General features: G+C 42.2%; 1 protein-coding gene across 2 annotated transcripts in view; it reads left to right on the forward strand.

The window, feature by feature from the left end:
• The window catches only part of LOC111940759 (uncharacterized), a 110,208-nt gene that overhangs the window by 76,230 nt on the left and 12,913 nt on the right, over positions 1–21,065 (forward strand). For both annotated transcript variants that reach the window (XR_015280963.1, XM_086869064.1), the window contains 4 exons: positions 4,607–4,686; positions 10,133–10,271; positions 10,876–11,015; positions 17,381–17,505. Coding sequence is in view for 1 of the 2 variants with exons in the window: in XM_086869064.1 (XP_086725190.1) it covers positions 4,607–4,686; positions 10,133–10,271; positions 10,876–10,917 (261 nt within the window). In the remaining variant the exon portion in view is untranslated. The remainder of the gene's footprint in view (positions 1–4,606; positions 4,687–10,132; positions 10,272–10,875; positions 11,016–17,380; positions 17,506–21,065) is intronic.

Genomic DNA, 21,065 nt, shown 5'->3' on the forward strand with positions numbered 1-21,065 from the left:
TTCATCTTACTCTTCTCTTCATCTTTCAGTGAACAGAAAAATGTTTTCAGACACCCCTGCTTGTTTAATCCTTCATAAAAAGGCAAAGGCTGATTTCTCCTGACCAACTTGCCTGCAAAGTTCTGAGGAAGGTCTTTGAAGCATAACATTAAGTCATCTTTGGGGTTTTGGGTTTGTTTGTTTTTGTTGTTGTTGTTTTTATTTTTGGTGAGCAAACAAATTATGTTCTAGAAAACACATAAAAAAAGAACTGGAATAATTTGCCAGGCTCCCTGGCATTGCTTCTTCAGGCTGTCTAGTATCTCATTGCTCCTGCTGTCTTTCTGCCATCACTATGGCAGGATGTTTTAAGTTCTCTGCTACAAAGACTGTCTTTTTTTTCCTCTCTCAATTTTCAGTATTATGCATAAATGCATTGTTGCAAAATGAAGCTTCCATGTGCAGTTACAATATAGCCTCCCCTACTCTCCAAACTTGAAAAGATGTGGTCTCCGAGTACTGATTGTGAACTGGAAGACACTTGAAAAGTTGCAGCAGTCCATATGCAGAGCCCTTATTTAATACTGGCGAGATCTGAAAACTCCATGCAGCAAACCAATTTTTATTTTATGTTAATAAGAACAAAATGACACTCTAAAATACCAACAATCTTTCTAATGTCTTCCTGTCAAAGATGAAAAAACTGCCTTGTCTCAGAGTGTTGTATACATTTACAATGAAATAGAGAGAATCAGAACCGATGTGGGAGGTAGAAAAGACACATAAGTACTGAGTTTAAGTGACTATAATGAAAATATTAGTAGCTATTTACTAACAATATAATTAACTTCCCCCCACCCATGCCACCTCAATTTCAATTCTTTCAATAACATATAGATACTGTAGAATGCATTGTGCAAACAATCCCCCCTCACAAATATTTGCACACTAATGGCACGATGTGGCTCAGGAACCGAAGAACACTCTGGGACACACAGTAGGCACGTGTGGCTCCACAGGTGGAGCCAACGTGACAAAGTTTGGGCCATGTGGTGCCCTCATTCAAAGTGCTTCAGAGCCCTTTAGGTACCGTAAGGCTTTGGTCCCTGCTGGCTCCTGTGTGCTGGTGATGGCCCTGCTATTTGCTCAGTCACCTGCTTTCACCTGTGTGACAGCCAGAATTAGACCCACTGCTTGGTACCGGGACCATCTGAAGGCACTGCTGTGCCTTGTCAGAACCAGCCTCCTGGAGAGACCCATGTTGCTCTGGAGGACTCAGCCACCACTGGGAGCTGCAGACATAGTTCATGCGTCCTGTGAAACTTCCCCTCTTAGTTTCCAAGGAGAAAACAGAAAAACTTGAAATAGGACTCTTCAGTAGCTCACTGGTAGGGAAGCTTACCCTTGAGTGTTTCAAGGTCCCTCTTACTGAGCCAGCATCAGCACTTACCCTTCCCTGCTAAGTCAGTGGAGCTACCAGGAGTCCAGCTGAAGTCCAGTCACTATTTTCTGCTGCATCTGAGATGCAGACAGCAGAAAGGTACCAACCTATCCTAACAGTAACCTCAGGGGTGCTATATATGATGTTTGCAGAAGAGAACCAAAATGTAGTGGGGCAAGACAAAGGCAAGGCAAGGTGAGGAAGGGCAAGGAAAGGAATGTTAAGGCAAGGCAAATAAAAGTTCCTAGTTATGGCAGAAACCTCTGCTTTCTATCTGTTGCCCAGGAGGAAAATCTTCCACACGAGGAAGTCTTGTGTCTAATTTAACGCTCTAGATGTGAGCACTCTTAGCCTCTGGGCCAGTATGAGGTCAAAGGAAGAAATGGCACAATTTACGTTTCTCAGTAGACCAGGACTAGTCCAAGCAGTTATTCTGTTCACAGTTAAATTGTATGAGTTCAAAGGAAGTGATTTTGAACTCTAAGCTAAGGTTTAAGATGAAACTCTGTTTCACAGATATGTAATAAAATTTATGTACCATGATTATGCAGATCAGTCTGTAATAGGCACAGGTTTCAGGGTTTAATGTGTCCTGTAGTAAGTAAAAGTAAACCTTCCACAGTCATCATGGTTAAGTAGAAATGACCCAGTTTTCAGAAATGCTAAACACCCACTTTTTTTCCAGTTCCCATGAGATTTGCAGATGCTCCTTTTAAAGACCTTTTAAAATCCCTTTACTCTCACTGATACAACTAGTGCATCACATACCTACTAGTGAATTCTTCGGCAAACAATCTGCTCTGGGGTTTGTCTTCTAGTTTGTTGTTACTTCAGCCTCAGGGCTGGTTACTTGCATAGAAATGGCTACTCCTTCTAGCAGGATTTTTCAGAATCTATTCTGGAAATCTCTTTGCATTTAGAGACTCTTAAATGTATTTAAAATGCTTTAGAAAACTGCACTAAAAAAAAAAAAAAAGTCAGATGGCAGATACATGGAATAATTTTTTTCCATTTATCTTGCCAGGTTAAAGGAAAATCTTCCATGGCAACATAGCAGCAATCACCCATCCATTAGCAAAAAACATTGATTTATTTTTTTCATTGTAGGAGGTGTAATTTCATTTCTCTTATCATTATGCCTATTTCACATGCTTTGCTACTCAACACTCTTTTATTTTCAGTCATTTGGGTTGCTTATAAATACACATTTTTCAATGCCAAGTGAATTATCAGCCCATTATTAACTTTATGCAGCCTGAAATGGCAGTCTCTCTCTTTCTGGGATGCGTGCATATTCTCACTTTCTGGGGTGTGTGTAAACCATATCTACAGAATCAAAAACTAGGTTGTTTATTTTTGGGGTTTTTTGGGGGGTTGTTGTTGTTGGTTTGTTGGTTTTTTTTAACTTTTGCTAAATAGAAGTACTTTGTAAATGGGAAGAGGCATTTCTGGAAGAACATTATGCAGGTGGGGGTCTTGTAGTTTAATGGTGCTCCATTTGAAATTCAATCTTTAAATTATTTGAACAGTGGTTTAAACAATGACTCTGAAATTGCTACAGGTGATTTAGTGGCATTTGATCTTAGTGGTAAAGATCTATTACACTTTATGTGATTTTCCTTTGAAATTAAGGACAGCGGGTATTTGACAGAGATTTTTTTAAAAAGCCACAGTGTTATGTGTATTATGTGTGTCTGAAATTTTGCACAGATATGGTGACCAACAATGTTCATTCCTGTCCCTAGAGGTAAGAACGTGCAGACTTGTAGATGTAGCTTTTAGGTCTTCATGGCACAGTCAAGACCCAGTAAGAGGGTTTTCTTGCATTCTAGTCTTTTCCACACTCATCTTAGCCCCTACACAGTATTTCAATATAGAAAACCAATGGCAGGTTTGAGCCCACATGTAAAACTTGCAGATGTTTCAGTTGCAGATCCAGCTTCTAGGAGGATGTGTTGCTGGGGAGTGAAGTAGAACAATTTTTCTCCTTCAGAGTACAAGGAAGAATTGTGAGGACTGTCTAAATACATTGTTCATATTGTTATTATATAAAAGGTATCCCATGACTGTCATTACTACTGAACATTGTTACTTCATCATCATGAGGTATACTGGAGAAAACACTACATGGCACAAACTAGGCACAGTCTAGCATTGCTGTGTGGTTTTATTTCTTAAGAATAACGCATGCTATCAACAACTACTCGATTTATCTTGGAGAAAGACAGAGTAAAATTGAGTGGCAGCATCCTCTTCCATACCTTTAGGCATGATCCCTGACATTTTGATCAGTAGCATGTGTGCAACAGGATGTGGGACCAAGTGAGGTATTTCATCTCTGGGTCAAAGAGCCTCATCAAAAACAAGTAACTTTGGATTGTGCCCACACAGAAATACCACAGAGCTGCATGGCCCTGGGTGGGAATCTAAGACCTTGGTTGGCAATTTCTTTCACTCCTTCTTTAGCAAGAAGATTTTTTTTCCTCTTTAATCTCTCACAGTTTCCCTTGGCTGTAGTTCTGAAGATTACTCTTCTCCAAGTCAGAATCTGAGCCTGTATTTAAGAGCATTTTTACATTAATAGTCTTGAATTAAATTATTCTCTGTTGCAGATTCTGATTTATCTATAGATCTGTATTTTTTCGAAAACATTGCTTTTTACAGCATTCTAATTTATATAGCCGTTGGTTTTGACTGTCAAAACATTTTTAGTCTTAATTACTGTGTATCGAGCTTCTAGGTATGAAACTGTCAGATAAATCTGAGTATCTGCATAAATGTGGGGAACTGCATGTGTTATCACTCAACAATTTCTGGTGGGCAGTTAGCAAACTCTTGTCTAGGATCTCCGTTCAGCTGCTGCAGAACAGCACTCATAGGATGAACCACGGATTAGTTGTCAAGCCATGTGCAGTTATGACCTCGATTCTGAATAACACAGCAGATTATTCAGATTGCCCAACCCCTCAGCAAAGTAGCGTGCACAGCCAACTTTACTTCAGTCAGTAACACATAAATGCTCATTTCGCAGGGCACCTCAGACAATAGATTTCTTCTGGCTTCTAAAGAAAAAGTGACATCATTTACTGTCTTGGGTGGCCAGCAGGTAGGTGACTCCTTGTTAGTCCCTAGGAGCTGTTTTGTGTTTGGCCTTTTCAACAAGGATAAGCCTATTTCTGCATACAGGGTCTCTCTTCTCCTGCCTGGGATATGAGGAACACTGCAGCACCTGTGACGCTGTGCTGCTGGCTGCACACTGGAACAAGGCACTGTGAGTTGTCAATTATGCCTTTTCTTCCTGGCTGAGGGTCAGGACCAAGGCAGGCAGAGGACCCAGAGCAGTGAGGCATAGCCTAGCCCAGGCTCTGAGCTCTGGGAGGAGGGAGGCTCCCCGAGCTGGCAGTGGCACTGCTGGCAGATGGGCTGGAGCTGCAGGATGCCTGTGAGTGTAGTTGTGGTGGTCCATTGACACACAGCATCTGATAGCAGCCCTCCAGTGCTCCTGGAGCCCAGCTCAGTGGTGGTCTCTTGAGTCTGCAAGAGCAGTGTTCCTCCAAGGATGTCAGGATAACCTCAGTCCCTACCAATACCCTGATGTGCTTGTTCAGCTGGATCATGCAGACATGTGAGAAGTTGCATCCACACTGGGCCCAGAAGAAGAATAATGATGTTTTCCCCTTCTGTTTTCTGTCTGGGAATTTGCCCCCCATCAGCTTGTCAAACAGAATTGGATATTGGAACCCCACTACAACAGGACACTACAAGGTCTTTCCAGGCCTCCCTGGACCTGTAGACCTAGGGTTGACGGTGTATAAAATGTTTTCTCCTTCTCTTTTTCCAGTACCACACAATGACTTTCTGCCCATATCAGTTCCCAGTACCTGGTACTCTTGCAAGCAGTTCAGTGCTTCAGAGACACAGTCCTTGCATATTTCACACACTAGCTACGTATTTCTGTTGTGTCCTCTGGTGTTTGTATTTGAAGGTCTCTATATAAAAGAGGTTTTCAATCCACCAAGCACAGATAGGAAAAAATGTAAGGAGCAAAAACACTGCAGGTGCACAGACATTGGTGGCCACTATCACTCAGCTCAGCCTAAGACTTACTGCAATGCTTCTGTGAGCGTTCTTCCAATTAATCTTGCTGCAAATTCACAACACACAACAACACAAAGTGGATATTTTGGCATAATTCTCTTGCATTTATTCCTTACTCGGCTCATGCCTGTCGTGCTTGTGACTATTTTGTTATTTCTGCTCTTAAAGATGTATTGTTTCACTTTTTAATGAATAGCCTCTCTGAAGTAAAGAGAGAATTGCAGTGATCTTTTGATTTATCCATCTTCGCTTTTTCATTTTGAGCCTAAGGTGCTCAGATCGAATGAACTTTACTGCCATCTGGAGATGTAGTATTTTCATTTCTGTTTGTCATTTTACCTCTGAATTTCATTACAGAGCCTCATTCCTGGGGTTTAAAGAATAAAAAGCATTTTGGTGTTTTACATGCTGTAGTGCTGTACTTCTCTTTACAGTGATTAGGTGCTGAAATAAAAGTCACCTCTGGCATCTGATGAGAGTGTTTAAGATTGAAGCTAGTGAGTTAATCGGCCTAATGGCAGACTTCTCCCTGCTAGATTTGTGCAGGTTTTTAGTGTCAGGGGAGGATGATGCCAGTGCACTGCAGTCCTTGTGATCAGTCTGGGACACAGGGGAATGAAGAGACAAACCATGCCCTTTCTCTGAAACTTACCAGTATCTGTTGGAATTCTAGCAGGTGTCAAGGCTAGAATTTTTGGTTTGGTGTTACCTTCTGTTGCCCTGCTGTTAGTTTTAGTTCCAGGTGTAGCAATGCCATGCTTGCAGCAGCTGGGACATACACTATTGGTGTGAAAGTCTTTATAAAAGGGATACAAGATCTTGTACAAGAACCAGGAAATGTTATGTCAGACCCTTGACAGACACATTATTAGACTGTGGTGGGTTGGCTTTGGCTGAATGCCAGGTGCCCACCAAGCTGATCTATCCCTCCTCCTTTTCAGCTGGACAGGAGAGATAAAATAAGATGGAAAAGAACTTGTAGGTTGAGATAAGACAGTTTACTAAAATACACAAGTGAAGAGAAAAAAAGCATTCTTTACTTCCCAACAGCAAGCCATGTCTGGCCACTTCCTGGGAAGCAGGGCTTCAGCAAGCTCCAGAAGGCAAATATTCCTCCTTGCCTCCCTCTTCCTCCTCCTTTACTTAGCTTTTATATCTGAGCTGATGTCATATGGTATGGAATGTCCATTGGCCAGTTTCAGTCAGCTGTCCTAGTTACATACCCTCCCAGAATCCTGCCCACTCCCAAACTCCTGACAGGAAACAGAATCTTGGAGAGACAGTGCTGATGCTGTGCCAGTGCTGCTCAGCAGAGGCCAAAACACTGCTTTATCAACACCCTTGAAGCTACCAGTGCAAAGCAGAGCACTGTGAGAGCTCCTCTAAGGAAAGTCTTGCCTAGACCCATTATACAGACTCCTTGGAAATAAGGACAAAATTATTTCAGTACAGAAACCACAGACTACCGAAGGAATCAAGTTTAAAACAAACAAAAGGAGATTCTTTTGATCAGTAGGAATTTGGTGTGTAAAGCTGCTTTCCAAAGGAAACTGTGAATAAAAACCCCATTCTGTTCCATCAGAGGAAGATGGTATTGATGTTGAGAACACAGAAGGTCACTCAGAAAATCACATCTGAAAATAAGCGAAGGATGGGAGAGTCTTGGAGACATGGCAGTGAGATATGCTTGTATTGCTCTTATTATTTCCTGGACAACTGCTAATGGCAAGTAGTGGAGATGAACTGATGGCTCAATGCACCCTCCTTTTGAGATAGCACAGCCCTTCTTAGGTTGTCTTTTTATCATGACAAACATAACAGTGGGAGGTAAAGGGATTGATGCAAAGTAGGTGAAGCATCAACATTACAGGTTGTTTATAATTAATATTGTTTTACCTTGACCTTGACATTTAATGATAATTAAATAATTAAATAATATTAATAAATTAATAATTTAATAATGGTAATTAAATAATTTAAAATTTTTGAAAGCTCCTGCTCAAAGTAGTAAAAGTAAGATAGCAGTTCTGATATAGCTGCACGTAAAATTTTTTCCTACTTGACAGAATGAAGAGCACATTTCATCAAAGCACAACAACCTTAAATGAGACTCTTGCTCAATACCCCTTTTTAACTGCAGCCATTCTTACTGTCACTCTTACAGTGCTTGTGTCATCGGCTGGGACATCTGTGAAACTCTGTATCTTTTTTTTAGAGATCCACACTTTGATAAGAGAATGCTATAAATTCAGGGCAGAACAAGCATTGTTATAAAAACATTTTGCTTTGCTGTAATAAAAGAAATTATAAACCTGGTTATGCTCTTTTTTCTTTTAAGAAGAAAATCTGCAGGGGAAAAAACCCCAAACAACTAGAACCAAATTTCTGCCCTTGGAATACCATCATGGCCAGGAGTTTGACTAAAATGACAAAAGCTCTTTTATGGCTAATTTGCATTTGCAGAGAGTAGAGAAGCACAGGGAGATGGGTGACAAGTTCCTTGAAACCCATCTCTCCTTCCCTCACCAATCTCACCTGATATTTCATGTCCCAGCTGGCAGATGGAATTACAGTAACCTGTAGTGTTTCAGATGTTGTGCACTGGGTTGCAACAAATTGTTTGTCATGGCACTGTCGACACAAGGGTGTTTTTCAGTCAGTTCCTGCTGGTTCATCCTCACTAGCATGTGACCTCAATACTCATTCTGCACACCTCACATTACCCTCTTGTGGTCAGGTATTAAGCAACAAAACCCATGTCAACAGGGATTTGGTGAGACTAACTTAACTTCCAATTGCTAGTTGTTAAAGGTTTATTGCGCACTGTGTCTTTAATTAGGGAACTAAGGTGTAAACTGTAGTGTCCTTTGCAAAGTCAGACCTGTGGGAATAATTCCAGGAGTCAGTTCTGATGCTGGATAGTAATTGGAAACCCAAAAGGATTCACATATGAATAGTAAATTAAGGTGCACAGTAGTAACAGGAATTTATACCTGGAACATCAGAGTTTTTAATGACCCCATTAAAAGGAATTAGGTCATTTCTTATTTAAAAGTTCAGGAGATACTGCATTTTTTAAGGATACAAAGAATGCACATGAGCAAGACATGAGGGCTTTTCTGTTGTCAGTTGGTGAGTGCTGCCATTCAGAATTAGTGTTGTGGCCAAATGCCAGACAGCCATGAAAGTAATTTATTCTCCCTCTTCTGTTATATTTGGGTGGAGGAGAGGGGGAAAAAAACATTAATGAAGGGCTCATGATTTGGGATAAGGCTTGGGAGAAAAAAAATACTCTAAGAGAAAAACAGGTTCAAATTTAAAGGTAAACAGTGGATTTATTATTATCAAACTCAAGAGGAAGATAATGAGAAGTAAAATAAGCCTTTAAAACACCTTTTCCCCCCCCAGCCCCTCCCTCCTTCCTAACAGCACAGGAAGACAGGGCATGGGGGTTTTGGTCAGTTCATCACTCAAGATCTTCTGTTCACTCAGGAAGAGGAATCTTTTCTCTAGGGTCTCTCCCACAGGCAAACAGTCTTCCCAAAACTGCTTGCTTGGGTCACTCATCCAGAGACTGCAGTCCTCTAAGGATAGGCTGCTCTAGTTTGGAAGCAGGAGCCCTCTCCCTCTCTAGCAGCAGGGGTCCTCTTTCTCTGTTCAGGTCTCCCCATGGATCACAGCCCCTCCAGCACCCACTCGCTCCGATGTGAGCACTTTTCCCACGGGCTGTGAGTGGATCTCTGCATCCCCCGTGGACTTTGTGCATTACAGGGGACAGTTTGTTTCACCACAGTCCTCATCTCAGCTCTGATGCTTGGAGCACTTCCTCCCACTCTTTTTTTCTGCTGACCCTGACATCACCATGTTGTATTCTCTCACATGTCCTCACTTCCTCCTCTTCTCTGATTTGAAGAAAAATCTGCTGCTTGTAGGTACCATTGTCAACAAAGTCCATGAATTCAGATTCCTGCAGGATCCTGCAGTACCAGGAGGTTGATCTCGTCTAGGTTCCACGTTGGGGACTCATCTGTCACGTTTGCCATTGCACAGACAGTTGTGGCTGTGGCGGTGCTGGTGCTATTTAACATCTCTCTTCATGTGGGGTGCCGGGAAGGAGAAGCCACCACGGCCAGCCCTGCCCTTATCACCTGTGGTGTGGCTGGCCAGGGGCAGCCAGGCAGGCAAGCTTGCTGCAGGACACACTGAGATGTCGTGGCCACAGCTCATGACCAGCCCAGAAAAAAACTGCGCCTGCACAATTTTGATTTTCTTCTTAAATATGTCATCACAGAGGCGTTACCAGCCTCTCTAACTGGACCAGCAGCATGTCCATCTTCAGAGCCATCAGAGATTGGTGCTGTTGGACATGGTAGAAGCTTCTAGCAGGTGCTGACTTCCTAGACAGAAGGAGGGAAGTTAGGACAGACTATTTTCTATATCTTATTTTGTAACTGGTATACATGCCTGAGTTTTGCAGAGCAGAGCTGTAAGTGAGAGGGTGGGATTTACAGCAAAGAGATTAAAGGAATTTGAATTCTCAGGTGTTCGGGCTCAAGAGCCAGGTGGGACAGCACTTTCTAAAACTGGTAGGACAGACTCAGTTTTCTCTTGCAGAAATAGTGAAGACTTCATGTGGTGCCAGAGCCAGCTAGCTCTTCCACAGCACCTCGCCAGGAGTGGGACACACCTCAGAAGCAGGGTGATGCATTTTAGATGCTCTATGGCACAGTTTGGTCATCAAGTGCAAGTGGAGGTAAGGACGAGGAGGAGGTCTTTTGGATGGGTTCCAAAGAAAGTTTGACTCCTGGGAAGGTCCAGGGACAGAAGACAAAGGACACAGGGGGTGCAGCAACTTATACACAAAGGAGGTTCAAAGGGCGGATGCAACTCTTCAACCAATGAGGGGTATCCTGGGGAGGAGTATAAGGCGGGGTTTCACATGTCAACCAATGGGGAAGACATGGGGAGGAGAATAGGTCACATGGACCAATGGGGCGTGGAGGTTTAGGGGATTTCCCACAAGGTTGTCCAAGCGGGGGGTTGGCACAAGGGAGGATTGACATCTGAGGGGAGGAGGGACAGGGAACATTCGGGAACAAGGAGCAGGTATCAAGGTGGATTGGCAACTGGGACTACACTATTAACATAGGGTATAATAGATAAACCATTAAATTAAAAACACACCACAACCAAGACTGAGAATTCTTTCGGGGCTGGAATGTAAAAGGCTGGAATAATCAATGAAGATGAGTGAATACAGTGCATGTACACACTTCAAAGGCCAGATGTGAGCACAAGATGTAGTGCTGAGTTTCCTCACATATCAACAGAGTACTGACATCACCATTTCTTTTCAGAAAGCCATCTCCTTAAAAAATATGAAAACCATTGGTATTTAGTCCTGGTATAAAGAAGAACTTATATTTGTGTAGCTTTGGTAAATACCACTGAATCTGAATGCCAGTCCCCACCTGTCACTCTCAAGACACAGTTTGGGGTAAGTTTCAAAACTGTAATCCAAGCCTGCTTCAAATCTAAGTCCATATGCTGGACCACCTAACCCAGCCAGGTAAGTTGTATCTGAAAATTAAATCTTACAAGCATGAATAAAAGCAGTTTGATATTTCATGACAAGAACATCATAAAACTGGCAAAAATAAAGAACCTCTAGATCTGTGCAGGTCTTTGCTACCAGGTTGCCCAGCCAGAAGTATTAAGTGTTAGCCACTGCTCTGGTGCCTCAGCAAAGTAGCCTCCTTACTCATATAGAACTTTGTCTGTGTGTTGGAAATGGTCAAACCATATTAAAGCTCTTAAAAATTAACAGGAAAGAATGTCAGAATATCCAAATCTTACACAGAATTCTTGACAATAAAAGATTTATTCACTCCACAAGAATGACATGAAGCATGTGACATTTTTGGAGAGACAGAAGCTTAAGCCTCCAACCATCCCTGCTCAATTATAAACCTAGCAGGCTGTTCAGGTTTTTTTTCAGAGTCTGTTTAGGCTGCCAGGCTCCCTTCAGAGCAAGGGCAGACAGCAGTGACTAGAGGCTGTAGCTGGGTTCTTTCTCCAAAGATCTGGGAGATGGGGATCTGTAGCACTCAGTCCTCTGGAGAAAGAGAACACCATTGCCACAAGAAATATCTTGCCTTTGATCACCTATATTCAAGGTTAACTGTGCCCCTCAGCTGGATAAGCATAACAAAATATGTATTAGTTGTTTTTTTCTCCAAGATACATGCCCAGCTTTCCGTAGAAATTATTCTTCCCTAAAACTGCTTTTTCTACTCTGAGAAAGGTTAACACTTGGCAGTATATTGTGAAATAGTAACTTCTGCTCACACATAACAATGTGAGAAAAACCTGTGCTGGTAAAGCCTAAAAGCTACAGACATTCCACATTATATATAGTGCCTTACAACTGGAGCACCATCTGAGGAACTGTTATTTTGCTTCTGATACCTAGTATTTTGCATTTAAAAGAAATTCAGTAGAACGAAGAAATAAACCTGATTTGGTATGGACTTGTGCCCCATACCTCTGCAATGTATTAACAATATTAACTTACTTTCTCTCTACTCTTTACCTAGAACATCCTGCATCCCTGAAACACCTACTTCACTCTCTCTACTATCAAAATAACACTATGCGGTTTGAGGTTACCTAGATGATGACACCTCATGGCTAGACAGCCAAAAAGGTAGTGGTTGAGGTTCACTTCTTCTCTGCTGTTAGTGGAGAAAACAGTTAAAAATTCTCCTAAAGCAAATTTTCAGTTTCCCACAAGGCTTCTATACACCTAAGTATTTTTGAGAAGCCTGTCTCTATCAAATTTTTTTTAGTCCATTCTCAAACTATCAAAGTGAAGGTGATTGAAAAAGTGATCATTTAGGCTTTCCCTTCAGAAGCTGAGGCTAATAATTTTTGTTCATCTGGTTTGCTGAGTAAAGTGTGCCATTAATGATTCTGCAATTTCTGCAGTGAAATTATCCCACTAATTTATGGTATTTTGGTAAATCCTGAGATTATGGTGTTACCATTTAAGTTATTAATTTTCAGCCTTTTAAACATATAATCTGCTGAGGCTGATTGTTTATGCTATAAGCTTGTTAACTTCCAAGGCAGAGGAAAGGCAGCCCAAATGTTTGAGCCTTGTTATGAGTGCAAGCTGCGTATTTGGGTGCCTGCACCCAAGAGTTCATGGTTTCTTCTTTCTGACAAGTCTCTCCTGATCCACTTTTTTCCTGAGAAGGAATGTGTTGCAGGTGTTTCTTGTTAATCTTCTGTTACTGCCCAAGCTGGTGGCTTGGTCCAAATGATTGCCCTGCCCAGACCCTCCCACCCCATGTTGTCAATCTACCCTGAGTTCCCTGTCAATCCTACCTTATCCCCTCCACATGCTTGGAATTCCACGTTGGAAATCCCCTAAATCCTAATATTTCATTAGTCTATGTGACCCAATTTCCCCCCCACTACCTCCCTCATGGGAGGATGATTTTGTGAACCCTGCCTTTTACCCTCCCCAGGATATCTCTGATTAGCTGATGCTTTGTACCCTCCCTTTGAATCGCCTCCCTATTTCAGCTGTTGCAGGCTCGCATTTTCTGTCTCTTGCCCCCAACATTCCCCAGAGCAATAAATCCTCTATTATCCCATGCAAAAGACCTCCCTCTCATCCTTGTGTCCTCAGAGTGCAGACTGACAGCCAAAAAGCCGGAGAGCGAGTGCTCTAGTCACACCTCGGGTCATCCTGCTCCTGGGGTGTGACCCACTCCTGTCGCAGGTCGAAGTGATAGAGATAAACTCTGGCCCCTGCGTTAGGAATGTTTCTAAATTGTTTTAGTTATCTTCCTACAAATAAAACACAAGTAAGCTGAACATACCTTCCAGTACTGGTATCACCTTCTATTTGCTGATTCTTCCAGTTTTTCATCTGAGCAGGGCAAAAGCAATCACACAAGGTATTGGCTTTGTTCCCATTGTTCTCAGCATGTTTTTCTCTCACCTTTATCTCAAGAAGCATGTACCTGATCTTAATTCTTCATATATTTCTAGAGACTACATCAGCTTCTCTGAGTGACAGAGCTCTATGTGTATGCAGGTGACAACCCAGCAAACTGGCATTACATTACATTAAGCGGTGTTCCACGTAATAATAATGCATCTGCCTACATGGAAAGAAGAAAATATGACTGAAAGTTCTTATACCAGATTCCATTAATGAAATTCTGTTCAGCCTATTATCCCCATGGTGCTTTGACTGCATTTTTTCCTGCAAGCTCATCAGTTTAATAATCATAGAATCATATGGTTTGAGTTGGAAGAGACTTTACATCCAGCGCAAAACCCTCTGCCATGGGTGGGGACACCTTTCACTTGATCTGGTTGCTCAAATTTCCATCCAGCCTGGCCTTGAGCACTTCCAGGAATGGGGCAGCAACTTCTCTGGGCAACCTGTTCCAGTTCCTAATCACCTTCTTAGCAAAGAATTTCTTCCTAATATATAATCTGAACCTACTCTCAGTTTAAAGCCATTTCCTCTCATCCTGTCACTACATGCCCATATAAAAAGTCCTTCTTCAACTCTCTTGTAGCTTCCTTTGGGTACTGGAAAGTGCTATAAGGTCTTCCCACAGTTTTTGCCTCCTCAGGCTAAACAAACCCAACACTTTCAGCCCTTCTTCACTGGGGAGGTGCTCCAGCCCTCTGATGATCTTCGTGATGTTCCTCTTGGTCAAATCAAGCACATCCTTCTTATTTTGGTGAGTCCAAAGCTGGACGGACCACTGCAGGTGCAGAGCAGAGGGGCAGAATCCCCTCCCTGGCCCTGCTGCCCACGCTGCTCTGGATGCAACCCAGGACATGTTTGGCTCTCTGGGCTGGGAGTGCCCATGGCTGGGTCATGATGAGCTTCTTGTGCAGCTTTACACCAAGTCCTCCTCACCCAGATGGCTCTCAATCCATTCTTTGACCATCCTGTATCCATGTCTGGGATTGCCCTGACCCAGCTGCAGGACCTTCCATTTGGCCTTGCTGAACTTGCATAAGTTTGCACAGGCCTACCTCTCCAGGCTGTCCAGGCCCCTTGGGGTGGCATCCCTGCCCTCTTGCGCGTCAGCCACCGAACAGACTTGTGTGGTCAGCAAACTTGCATGGTCAGTATTGATCCAAATCAACTGTTCTTTCAGACTTAACTACATGTAAAGCTTCATTAATGGCACGTTTCTCCTGCATTCATCCAAGCGAATTAAAAAATGTGTTACACTGTACCTCCTGAAAACCACAAGGTTACCTGGGGATGGCATCAAAAGAAGTGAAGAAGAATAAGCCCAATGAGAGTGAGGAAAGCTGTTGTGGTCAAGGAGGTCACCTGAAGAGAGTTTGCAGACATGAGCTGGTTGCAGTGGGCTGTGGATGGGGACACTGTGGTTTGTAATAGATGAGAAAGGGAAGTTGCAGAAACTTCATATTTTCAGCTCAGCCACATGGTCTTGTTTTCTCCCCTCCATTCTTAGGGGGCAGCAATAGAAGGTCATTTTTCTGTGTCCATTGACTGTCCTTTAGGCAGGATTCAAAGGGATTTTCTGATCCCTACCAGGTGCAGCAGACCTGGAGTGATAACATTCACTATGAAGATAACTGCAGCTTGTCCTGGAAAGGCAGAATTTTAAGTGCAAACCCACTTACATCTGCAAGAGAAATGAGGAACCAACTTCACAGTACTCAGAAGACCAGATAAGGTATCTTTGTGTTCACAGTCAACTTTAATTTGCATTACCCAGAGCAATCAAGTCACAGGTTGGAGAAGGACCCTTTCTTCTCTAGGGTTTTGTTCATGGAGCCTCATCACATTTTCTATTCATGTCTAATATTATAAAACACATGAATCTTAAAAATCTTTACTAAAATTAAGATAGATAGTATGAGGAACAAAAAAATGTCCTTTTAGACCTACTGTTTAACTCTCAAATTCTCCTTAACTCTGAACAGTTAATTCTCAGAACTTAAACTTCATAAATAAATAGGAAGAAACGCTCTGTGTTGACCAGGATTCATCCCTGTAAATTCTTCTGCCATAGGGCTACAACTGGAATGCTTCACATAAAACTTCACATTGTTTTCATTTCTTAGATTTCCCCTCAAGATGAGCACATTTTCATTATGTTCTAACAAGTGATGGTAGAAAAATGATGTTTGGGCCTCCTTTCCCAAAACACATGAACACTTTATTTGGGGACTAGAATGATTGTATAGGATTCGTCAGGAAAAAGCACAGCTTACTTCTGTCATTTTATTCTGTGGAAGTCCAGCTGAACTCACAAGATAAAGAGCATCAGCACAAAGGCAGCAAGCACCTTTTCATATTCTTGTCAATGTGAATTGTACTGGGTTTGCAATGCTGGGACTCCAGCAGTGTTTCAACTGCTTCTGATCCAGCGTGGCAAAAACCAACCAACCCAAGAACCCAGTAGCATTAGAGCAGATTATCCCACCGTCTCTATCCTGGCTGAAAAAGAGTGATAAGTCGTAAGGATTAAGAGTCCATCTGCCTCACAACAGACATTACCTAAACATTAATTCCTTTACACTGGCTTCTCCACATGTTCCTTCTCAGACAAATAATTACTAGCAGCAATAACTAGAAAAAGAAAAAAAGGCAAAGAGGGGACCAAATGCAGGCACTTGGGGTTTTTTTCTGTGCTAGCAATGCAACTCAGTTCTTCAAGTATTCATGAGACACTTGTAGTCAAAGACAAAAGCTGGTATTCCACAGTCTCTGTCTACAACAGTCTTAAATGTTCTAATGAGGCTTGATCACTCTCATTATGCATGCATTTTCTATTTGCTGTGATCTACAAACAAACATCAAAAGGGCCAGTAGCATACTGCTTAGGGATTTCAGTGAAGCATTAAAAAGCAGAGCAGCAGAATATATCTTTCATTTGTCTTGAAGTACAGACTACCAGAATCCTCTTTCTTTCTTTTCCCTGTTCCTTTCTTTTAAGGTAACTTAATCTGGTTGATAATTACCTCCTCTGTGAAGTTTCCACAACTTTCATTTTAGCAACAAAGCAGCATTAAATGATTTTCCAGTTGATAACTAATAGTAAGCAAAAAGATACAGAAGCAGTTAATAAGGATTTCTGGATGAGACATATAAGAATGTTAAGTATACCAGCACTGTATGCAGGGTGAATCTTATTTATAGCATGAAGTAATTTCAATAATAATAATACACTTTTGGATTCAATGTACAGTATTATGTTTGTTTTATTAATGAAATACTAACCTCTTAGCTCAAATCAGCTGCCACTTTTGTGGTTGTCTTTTCAGAGAAGAAAAGATGTTAACAAATGGTACCATAAAACATCATCTGGGATTTGACTTTAGGACTTTAAAAATTTTGAGAAAATTAGGAATTTTCAAGGCCCAATTATCATGGTGCTTTATTGTAAGTGCATTAAGCAGGAAGAACACATTTGCCATGAGTAGAGGATTTCATAGCATTTCTCCATGATTTTCACTATAACTAAGCCTTTATTACCTGGAACATTATGGTAAACTGCATTTTCAGACACTGTAGTGCCATTACCAGAAATACTATAGCCTTTTCCAAAGAAGATACTTTCAGAAGGTACATTAGGAATGGAGGGATTTGGCAGATGGTGAACTGTGTGTTTATGCTGATGTCATCCAAGACACACTGTCGTAGGTAGGGCACCAAAACTGGCTGTAAAAAGAAGTGCCTCCACCTCTGAGACTGTAGCCCAATGAAAATTAATCTTTGTTTTTTAATCAAACATTTTCTTTCATTAAACTTGCTTCTTCTATGCTTTCTTCCCCTTACTGTGGTAGAAAAATGAAGGATCCATGCTGAGAATACTAAAAAGAAAGGACATGTAACAGTTATGCTCCTTTGAGAGATTATCTGTGCCATCTTTTTGTGTTAACTATGCCCTCCAGATGAGGTGTCCAGCACAGTAAGTGATGATACAATTTTTCTTCTCTTTTTATTGAGTTAATTACTGAAGGATGATGGTCCATCAAAATAATTATTTGATTCTGTGATAATCATAGAATATCCTGAATTAGAAGGAACCCACAAGAATCACTAAGTCCAGCTCTTGGCCCTGGGAGGACACCCTGTGCAGAATCACACCATGTGCCTGAGAACATTGGCTAAACGCTGCTTGAACTCTGTCAGGCTTGGGGCTGTGGCCACTGTCCTGGGGAGCCTCTACCAGTGCTCAGCCACCATCTGGGTGAAGAGCCTTTTCCTGATATCCATCCTAAGCCTACCCTGACACAACTCCAGGCCATTCCCTCAGGTGCTGTCACTGTCACCACAGAGGAAATCAGTGCCTGCTCCTGCTCTTCCCCTCAAAAGGAGGATGTAACTGCAATGGAGGTCTCCCCTCAGTGTCCTCCGGGCTGAACTGACTGTGTGACCTCAGCTGCTCCTCACAAGGCTTCCCCTCGAGGCCCTTCACCATCCTTGTGGCCCTCCTTTGGGCACTCTATAGCTTTACATTAGGCTATTGTGGCACCCAGAGCTGTCCCCAGCACTCGAGGTGAGGCTGCCCCAGAGCAGAGCAGAACGGGACAATCCCCTCCCTTGCCTGGCTGATGCTGTGCCTGATGTCCCCAGGACACAGGTGGCCCTCCTGGCTGCCAGGGCACTGCTGGCTCATGTTCAGCTTGCTTCAAACTAAGACCCCAGGTCCCTCTCTGTGGCACTGCTTTCCAGCATCTCATTCCCCAGTGGATTCTGCACATCCAGGGCCACCCCATCCCCAGTGCAGAATTGGGCACTTGTCATTGCTACACTTCTTTCAGTTGGTGATTACTCAGCCCTTTAATTTGTCAAGGTCTTTTTGAAGGGTTTCTCTGTCTTCAAGGGAGTCCATGGGTCCTCCAAATTTGGTATAATTCTGTGTCTCTCATTGCACTACCCATGCACATCAAGAATAGCCAAATTCACAGAGCAGCCAGCATCTGCTCAGGACAGGGCCAAACAGTCTGACACATTTAAGGTATTTCTAGTTGTTCCATGGCTATATTAAAAATAAAATTTCTTTAACACACTTCATAAAAAGTGGATCTGGAAGATTCCACAGATTCCAAGATCTAGAAGATCTTGGAAAAGTAACAGTTTCCTACAGCATTTAATTTTAAATAAAACCTTCAGTATATACTCATACAATCTTTCAGTAACAGCAGAACTCTTTCCTAACAAGCTGGCCTATACTCTTCATTAGTACCATGGCCACTGAAAAGCTAAACAAGTAAGTTTTTTTTCTCAAGAAGAGTGATATCATGTGCTCCCCAGGGAAAGGATTTATTTCTGCACACTTAAATCTATCTCCAAAGTGGCAACTGTTTAGCAAGAAGAGATTTTTATTGATCTTCCTGCTTTATTACACCTGTGTGAGAATTATTGTGGACTCTAATTAGGCAGCTGTTCTCTCTCCACTTACAAGGAAAAAAGTTTCAATTAGAGTAAAACAAATCAAATTGTTAAAGCACTAATTAACTTTTCATTTTGCTATAGATAATGAGAAGAAAATTGGCTTGAGTGTTCAGACATTCATACAAGACTCCAGTCAGTTTTTATGTAATAATAAGGCTAAATTCTGTTCTCAGCTGAATTATGTAAATAAAGACCTGTATTAAGTCCATTGGGTCTGATGTTCACCAGTACTGGGGCCCTCTTTTTGGTCCTTTTACACTCTTAGATCTGGCATAGTAATGCTATTTCTTCCTTCCCTAAAATACCTCAATAAGAATTAAAAAACCTCAATAAGAATTTTCCAGTGGAAATATTTTTTCAGAAGCAGGTGTCTTTAAGCCGTCTTGAACATTTCAAGTGGCCTAGGTGTAGAGTAGTTACGTGACCAGCCACCACCCTTGTGCACAAGGCAACACGTTTTCCACCCTTTACCAATTTTTAATCCTCACCAATTGAATTTGTGGATGCAGGTTGTTACTGAGTTGAATAATTCCATGTGATGCATAGAAAAGGTTTTGGGGCTGTGTCCACACTGATTTTGTGAGGATGAAGACCAGAAGCCTACAGACAGAATTTTCCTTGTTGTAGCTGAGAGCCAACTCACATGCAACAGAAGGCAAAAATTTTAAAAACTAGACTTACAGGCTAAATTTTGGGTATTTATCATACATTTGTGGCTGTGTATTGTTGTTCTACCGAAATAAGACTTAGGAAAGAAGGCAGGTGGATTGTATTCTACTTTTTGACAGCATGTTCTCCTGAAAAATACGTATCCCTGAAGGTCTGGAGCCACACATGCCTGTTCCCCATGGAGCACAGAGGTGCCACCCTGATGCAAGGCAAAACCAGCCCAACAAGCCAAGCATCTGCTGAGCTACTGCCTCTCCTTCTTGGCAGTGCACAGCTGGACAAGCCCAAAGTGCTGCCCCTCTTCTCTTCCTCTCTCCTTCAATGGCTGATGCAAGAGCATTACAAAAGACAGCCCCAAACTCTCAAGGCTGGGCCCTGTGGGTGGTAAATGAACCAAGGGAGAACTCCCTGGCATCTCTTCTTGGCAGCAGGGTCAGGCTGACAGCCCCAGCCTGTTGTCTCTGCTTCACCGCCACACATGCTTCCAGCCCTTGACACACCCCAAAGCCTCATTCCATTCCCTGTGATCAGATGCTGCATTACCCAAGGGATGGAGGGGAGAGGAGAGAAGCAAGGGAGGACAATGATCCCTAAAACCTGAGTGAGCTGCACTGCACTTCTAGGAGGAGCTTACTTGTTATTTTCCGTCTCTCCTGCCTCCTTCGTCTGAGCTGGGGCAAGCCCTGGCCTGTTGTTGAAAGGGATTTTGTCAGAATGTAACACTAGCTTAGTAACACCTGTTTGCATTTTCATAGAGACTAGCATAGGAAGGAAATGTTATTCTAAATCAGCACACATATGTTCCTATCTCAGGTTGCATCCTTCCTGGCGGTAGGGAAGCACTCAGATGTTTTTCATCTGAATTATTTTGCACAGTGTGAGCTACCCCACCTTTCCCATCCATTACTGCCACCATTCTTTTTGCACAGTAATGAAAAGGCTGTCCTCAGAACCCCATAACTAATATTACCATGTCTGAAAATGGAAGGTATTATTAGTAGTATTAAAGCTTATATAGCAGCCCTTTAAATAAGACTGGAGTTCTATTTTCTGTGACCACATTCAACAATACTGTAAGAATCTTACTCTGCTATGAGAAGGCTGTACTCTACACACACCTGGACAGAATATGCTTTGGGATATGTGGAACTTCCACATATCCCTAGTCCTAAAGATAAAAGAGCAGATACACAGTTCAGCCAGCAGTAAAACAGATCTTTTCAGGACTACCTTTATGCTAAATTAACTCCTACAATATGGTAGATAGAGGCAAAAATGTATGCAAACATGTTCTTGAACCAGCATGAAATTTTGGTTATAATGAATTTCTAATACAGAGCCAAAACTAGCCCAGGACTGCAAAGGGACAGAGTAGCATACAGCAGCAGGTAAAGGGGCTGT

This window comes from Cyanistes caeruleus, chromosome Z (assembly GCF_971803275.1).
Source record: "Cyanistes caeruleus chromosome Z, bCyaCae1.hap1.1, whole genome shotgun sequence".
In the NCBI taxonomy this organism is placed as follows: Eukaryota; Metazoa; Chordata; class Aves; order Passeriformes; family Paridae; genus Cyanistes; species Cyanistes caeruleus.